Source organism: Schistosoma mansoni, chromosome 4, assembly GCF_000237925.1.
Source record: "Schistosoma mansoni strain Puerto Rico chromosome 4, complete genome".
NCBI lineage: Eukaryota > Metazoa > Platyhelminthes > Trematoda > Strigeidida > Schistosomatidae > Schistosoma > Schistosoma mansoni.
The window spans coordinates 30,771,687-30,779,001 of record NC_031498.1 but is presented as its reverse complement, the minus strand read 5'-3'; the positions used below and the strand labels follow the sequence as shown (position 1 = coordinate 30,779,001).

The following is a 7,315-nucleotide window of genomic DNA, read 5'->3' as shown; positions in this document are numbered from 1 at the left end:
TGGCAGATGTTATCATCGGGTCATATGGACGTGACTATAATTTATGGACATCTTTTGAGAAACGCTAACTGACTTTCAATATGTCCATCTACTTACAAGGGTTAAATGAGGGTTATAAATAAGTTTGAGGAATTAGGATTAGGATTTACAGTTGAACGTTAGGGTTAAAAGTTATATTTAATGTTTACATCACAAACTGACATCAACTATAATGCCGAAATGATATTTAGCCAAATGCGTGAGTTAACCTCGCGCCAAAATCTTAGACCATAAATTATAATCTCGCCTTCATATGTTCTATTTGATCAAGTATCAGAAGAATACAACTGTGAAATTGGTTTAAAATACCTGGAAGACAAATAATATAACTGGTAAACATAATCTTATCCAGTCGGTCTACTACCAAAGACCTGTATTATACATCACGAGTTACTGTCGATATACAAGTATAACTTCATCTGAAGTGGATGCCGGTAATAAATAACTCGACATTAGCTGAGTCCAAATACTCTGTCAGGCTATAGAGTTAAGCGGTGGTCAAGTTCAGTCTCCTTTACAAATGTTTTTCCATACCTATTGGGGATAACTGACTAGAAATGGTTTGTAAATTGGAATGTATGTGTTCACCACTTACGTTTTTCGAGATCTTAACAATAGTAACATTTATTATTGATTCATTTCTTGTTCCCTAATGGATTTCTGTGTTGATGTACCATGTGATTGATTGAACTGTTGTGGTTTCTATGAGTTTCTGAAGTGTTCTGTTTGTCAGTACTCTAAATTCTCTTTCTTTTACAGTAAATAAAATCTTTAAATAACTCATTTTTTTTACTTAATACACGTAATCACTTTAATGTTTTTGTAGATCTCCGTTCAAACCAGTGAGAATTCCTGCTTATCAAATGATTGAGACATCAACTATTACACACAAACTAGTTACAGAATTTGGTTGTATGCAGAATGATAGTAAAATTGACCGGTACATAAACGACCATTCTTTACGTTTATCAGATGCTCAAAAATGGCTTCTAAAGGTAATCATCATCATCATTATTACTATCATTAATTTTTTTTAGAAAACAAAAGATGATCCTAAAGCATATTACTTAATATCAAGTCCTGAAATGCAACTTTTATCTAATATGTGCTATGCAATAAATGCCAGAAAGACAATTGACATTGGTAAGTATTTATTTATATCTAATTATCTCGACCGTTGCTGCTACCTTGACGTGGTGGTCGGGCTCGCCTACCGTGATGAACCAATCGAGCTATACTGGCTGGAACAATCGTTCCTCAAGGTCCCACCATGCCAGGCAGGTCGGTTGAAGAGTGATAAGACTAAAAGCAGCAATCCCATGGTCCAAAGGCGAAGTCGTACTGCTGACTGTACAGAGGTGTGGCAGCAGTAAGGTGTTTCTTTCTGGCAATCAGCATAACAGCGATGCTGCCTTCCCACAAGGAGGAGTAGGGTTAGAAAAGGTCGACCCTAAAAATGCACACCTCGCCTTATCCAACGGTTATCCGTCTCCGGCGGTAAGGTCCTTTGAAGAACGGAACTAACACGTCAAAAATCCCCCACAAAAAGGCCGTGCGTGACCGGCCTCAAGCAGTTGTCCCTCGAGCACTGCGGTCACACTCTCAGGTTACTAAGACCACCTTCAACCCAATTTCCTTTTCAGGTACCTCTAGAAGAACCCGTCCACGGTGTGGGCAGCCGGGAAGTGATAACTGCCCTCAAACCTCTAACAGCACTCGAGACCACTGTATTCATAATCGATCTCCTTCACTTCCTACTATTCCTTCTACCTCAATTTTCAACACTAAACTTACTCTTTCGGTTTCCTTCTCAAGTGTCACCATGGCCAACGATATCTAATTATATGTATGTATCGTAAATATTTTTATGATATGTACTCATTTTGATGGCTAGATCTTTTCTAGTGGTAGTTTTTACATCATTGTCGAGAAATATATATCCCATCTATGCTTGGGAAATATTTCTTCGAATATCTCTTTATTGTATTGTTTTTATGTGTCGATAAGTTATTCATTATTTATAAGCGTCCTATGTATGCCTATTCTCTGTATACAGATAATATCAAAGATTCCATGACTTAGTGTTGTCAAGCTTGTCGAGAACAACTAAGACCCCCCCAAATGCCATGGTATGGTTGAGAGTGGGGAGAGTCCATTCTCCCTCTCGAAACACTCTCACATGGCCACGCGTATATAGTCTCTGCCAGGGAAGTCCTACTTACTTCGGGGGTGTTGTTTACGAAGGTGAAAGGACGAAAAGCGAATATCCGGCGCTTTAATCGGGTTGGTGGACATGGAAAGTCCACCTAGGGGAGTTGGAAAACCCTGACTACAAACTAATGGTGCACATGGGCTGGCTCCAGTATCCCGAGGGAACAAATGGCGTATGAATCAATCATTGGTCATCGGCTATCATGGGACTGCATCTCTTACGATGCTCCACTGCCTTATGGATTAGATCTTTAGGTCAAAGGCTCCGGATGTGGCCCCTTAAGAAAACCACCTGCTTCGATCTGGGCACACGGACAGTATCACAGCCCTCAAGCAAATCGAAAGAGATTTGTGCGGCACATATCTATCTGGTGCCTCCTTGTACCAATATGTGTTTAAATAATAATATTAATAATAAGGGCCTGTATGATACAACACCTAGTGTCGGTATCGACATCGTTAGGATTTATGACTGTGACTATAATTTCTGGCCGCTACATAACTGCTTTTGCGATTAATTTAGGTGTTGGTGGCCAATGATGAAAGGAAATAATTGGATTAGTTATGTAAACAAACTAGCTGTCACCATCAAAAGTAATCAGTTACAAATAATGATATTTTGATTAGCAGCATCCTTGATGACATAAAACTCAACTAAGATACAGAACCAAACAAAATGCTACCATAATGTAGTAACCCATCACCAGAACTAATGTGAGAAAAGTTAAGACTCAATTGTATTGAAAGTCTGTCCATATTGATGAAATACTCAATTACAGCCATAACAACGATTCAATAATTCATAAAATCAGCTGTATACAAACCTTATTCAAAAGTCTGAAGACATATTTTAGCACAGAGATTACATGGAGAAAGGAGACGAGGTACTCAATGGAAGTATTTTACAAAAAAAATGGTTCCTCACAAAAATTTACCTAGAAATGCCTGTTAAACAGACTGTAGAACACAAAATCAGTAGCAACAATAAGCAAACGGATAAGTTTACTTGATGTAGACAATGTCTTCAAGATCACAAACGGATTATTAAAGCCATTAGGGGTAAGCGTAGCCTACAAACTCAAGAATGTTTTGGGATCACTGCTGCACATACTAAAAGCATCACGACAGATGAAAAGAAATAAAAAAATTAGATCTCACCATCTGCAACAAAAACTATATAGGATAAAGTGTCCGCCCTTTTCATGTACGCTTACATGAGCACCAGTTATCCGTTAAAAGTATCGACAGAAATTCTCTTATGTTAATGTCTGCGGATAACGATAGATATGAGTTCACCTGGAAAAATATCGAAACCCTGGACAGGGAAAACACAAAAATGCCTGCAAGTTTTTAAAATCCTGTCACTCCATTCAAGCAAGTAAGGATATTGAAATCCATCAAATCTATCTAGTCAATAAGAAAACGGATTAGGAACTGTGATGTAAGAGATCAAATGAAGATGGAAAACAATTAGAACAAACAAATAAATGATTATGACACAGTTATGAACAAGTTAATCTAGTTCCAGGTATATTGAACAGGCGACTTATCAATCATGGAGAGATTTCAATAGCTTTCTTTTCTTTGAAATATCTCTTGATAATGTTTCCAAGAGGGAATATTGAGGCTTAGCAACTAAAGTATTCATTTAAGAGAACAAAACACCTCCAATATTTACAATTATCTTCAAAATTAGTGTACTTTTGAGATTTAGATAACACCTTTTGAGTTAGCTGTCTTTTAAAGACAATAATAGATGTAGTTGAAGATAAAATGGATATCATCTTATTCCATCTGAAATGCTGTTACGAAATACTGTGTACATATGGTCAGTCAGCTACAACATAGGACCAGGCACATTTATGCATCGGTACAAGTTGCCATACCTTGTTAGCACAACAAGATCAACACCGAATTCATAGAAGTAAATAATTTAGTGGTGGTAATATGTAAAAGATAAGTTGTATATAAGCATATAGTACAGGAAGAAAGACAGATATGAAGCAATTTTAATCTCAAGGTTTAAGGGAAGATAAAGAGTGTATACACCTACAACATTGTGATCGATTATAAGCCATGTCACACAGAGTCTCCAACCATTGGTTACGATAGTCACGTGGACCCCAACCAAGTAGTCTGTATCTACCAACATGGCTCAGACTAGAAGTTAGTGATTTTAAGCACTGATGCCACGTTTTGGTGCATATAGAGTGCTTTAGGTTATATTTTCAAAATATTCACTTTTATCTTCAAATGAAAAGTATTATATTATACAATGAGAAGATGAAATTTGTCCTGAATTTGTGATTCTCATTACATTCCCTAAACCAATCAATAAAACTAACCGTGATTAATAATGAAGTTAATTATCAAACCACATAACCTTTAGATATGATTAATTAATAAAAAAATATCATAAAAGGGTTTTGTGGAGATTTTAGTAATTGTATATAGTTGAAATCTTGAGTCAATTGAAGCTGAACCACCATGGAAAACCTGGAAGCACTGGATGGCCGTTTCGTCCTATTGTGGGACTCCTCAGTGGCAGTGCGCATCCACGATCCCGTCTCGCGAGAGTCGAACCCAGGACCTACAAGTCTCGTGCCAGAGCACTTAACCGATAGACCACTGAGCCGGCATTCAACGGTGTTAATGTCTAACTTCAACCAATCCACGAAATTGAGCAACCATTCACCAATGTCTTTAGGGAGTAGATATCTCCCAACAGACCTGGTTGAACTCCACTGGTTACTGCTTCTCACTAGAACTCCAGGAAATACCTTATGGAACCAGTCACTAGTGAGCATATGATCATTATTTCAAAAATAATTAATGGTAAATTTAACAGAGAAAATTATTTTTCGAAGATGTTGTTTGTTGTACAATCATATTCTTAAGTATGGGTTCACAAAAAATAATGGTAAAAAATTAACTATAAATACGATTTCACAACTTAATAATGATAGTGTAGTGAACAGAATACGGGTGGGAACAATTGAATGTATTTAAGCACAAACTACAAACTATCTCAGTAAAATCTGATAACCATACAGTAAACAGTTATTTTGCAAACTATCAATCAATTGTCTCAATCTTGACTGTTTCTTCTGCAAATATCACTCTATCGTCTCTTATTTCATTGTTTATGCATTTTCATACCAATTCTCGTTCTCTTCTTATCGATCTTCTACTGAAATACATTCTCTGCCCGACGATCGATATATACTGCTTATGTGGATATAAGTAACCCACATCACAATAGTATTAAAAATCAAATTTTATATTTTACTGAATTGATGTTGATTATCCTTCCCCCCCCCCGATGATACCACAAAATGTTTTCTTTTTTGTTATTTAGAAAAAAACAACTAAAATAAATAAAACTCAAGTTATGATTTTTACGTCAAACATTTACTTCTATTTTTATAAATTACAAATCTGACTAACCTTAACTTTATAGTCACCCATATTTACTCTCATAGTTTATAACGATATAATTCACTGTCTTGTATATATTTTTATATATAGGAGTTTATACTGGATATAGTACATTGTCTATCGCTGAAGTATTACCTTCAGATGGTTGTGTATTAGGCTTAGATATAACAGATGCTTATTTAAAAGATTATTGTATACCAGCTTGGAAAATGGCAGGTGTTGAATCGAAAGTTGACTTTCGACTTGGTATGGCAACTCAAACATTACGTAAGCACAATAATAATGTATATATATATACTATGTTTTATATGATTTCTATTTTAGGTTTTTGATGTAATAACTATAGGGAAGTTAAATAAAACCAATTTAACTTGTCTATCAAATTTAAAATTATAAGTATATACTATATGAATATAACACGAATAGGAAAGATGGATATTGGTGAGCAGTGGAATCCAGGACGCGAGTTTCGTCCTTTTTGGGACTGATCAATTACAGTCCTAAACATCAATGGAAGATTCAAACAAACAATACCAAGTAAATTCAAACTTCATCCCATTGCATAAGCTAGTGGCTATCAGGACTCAGTAGCTGAGTGGATAACTGTTATAAACGCATGTATGCCGTCGCCAATTGTTATAAACGTAGAGTGAGAGAGAGAGAGAGAGAGGATGCTGGTTATAACTTTAGGGGTTTCTGGTTATAACAGTCCTTTTACTTCTTACACGTATGTGGGACGTTAATTTATCTTAGAAGAATATCTACACTAGATTTCCACCCAGTGTCTATTCTACAGGACTTCAACAGAACTCAGATCAAGAACACAATATTAGCCTGACTATAACGTCAATATATTTCACACCAAAACCCGACACATGGAACAGTCAATAAGTCTCAATAAGTGTCAATAAGTGTCAATACATAATAAGGATAGGGAAATATATATATAACACATAACACCTGTCATCCCCTCTAATGTCTGACTCATCGAGACAACCAATCATTGACATTCTCGCCCACACATCACCTCCCTCGCGAAGTTCGATCGTATGATTTCACTTTGGGGTCTATTTGAAAAAATTTCGTTTGTTTCCGTTTCCTGAATGACCTTCGTCTAACTTCTGATTCTAGATCATTTTTTCTCATTTCAACTTGTGGTGGTGGTGGTGGAATATCAAACGTATCACATAATACTTCCATTGGTAATGGTTTGAGTTTAGATGACTCATAAACACATTTTCTATCTCGCAGTTGATTTACATGTCTAATAATTAGTGTATTTTCGACCATCACTTCATATAATACTGTACCACGTCGTTTTTTTATAAACCCAAAAATCCATTTTGGCTTGCCAGGCCGGAAATCCCGTGCATAAACTGAGTCACCTACTTTGAATTCTCGAATTTTCAGGCAATTCCCTTTGTTATTTTTTTGTAGTCCACTGATTCTGTCTTTCGGGTTCAAAACATCAAAAAATGTTCTAATCGGTCGGCCAAACATTATTTCGGCTGGAGATTTCCCATCTTGACAGTTTGGACTTGGCGTAATTCTATAAGAAATGAGAAATTGTTGCAGAGACTCTTCTACGTTGCCTTCTCCTCCCGTATTAAGAGAGCTCGTTTAAGAA

At 36.2% G+C, this 7,315-nt stretch overlaps 1 protein-coding gene across 1 annotated transcript in view; it reads left to right on the top strand.

Moving 5' to 3' along the window:
- Window positions 1–1,124: 1,124 nt before the first annotated feature.
- Smp_198020 (putative o-methyltransferase) overlaps window positions 1,125–7,315 on the top strand; it is a gene marked incomplete at its 5' end in the record, with an annotated part of 10,039 nt that continues 3,848 nt past the window's right edge. The window contains 2 exons of the mRNA XM_018797472.1: window positions 1,125–1,182; window positions 5,779–5,955. Of these exons, the coding sequence (XP_018652511.1) occupies window positions 1,125–1,182; window positions 5,779–5,955 (235 nt within the window). The remainder of the gene's footprint in view (window positions 1,183–5,778; window positions 5,956–7,315) is intronic.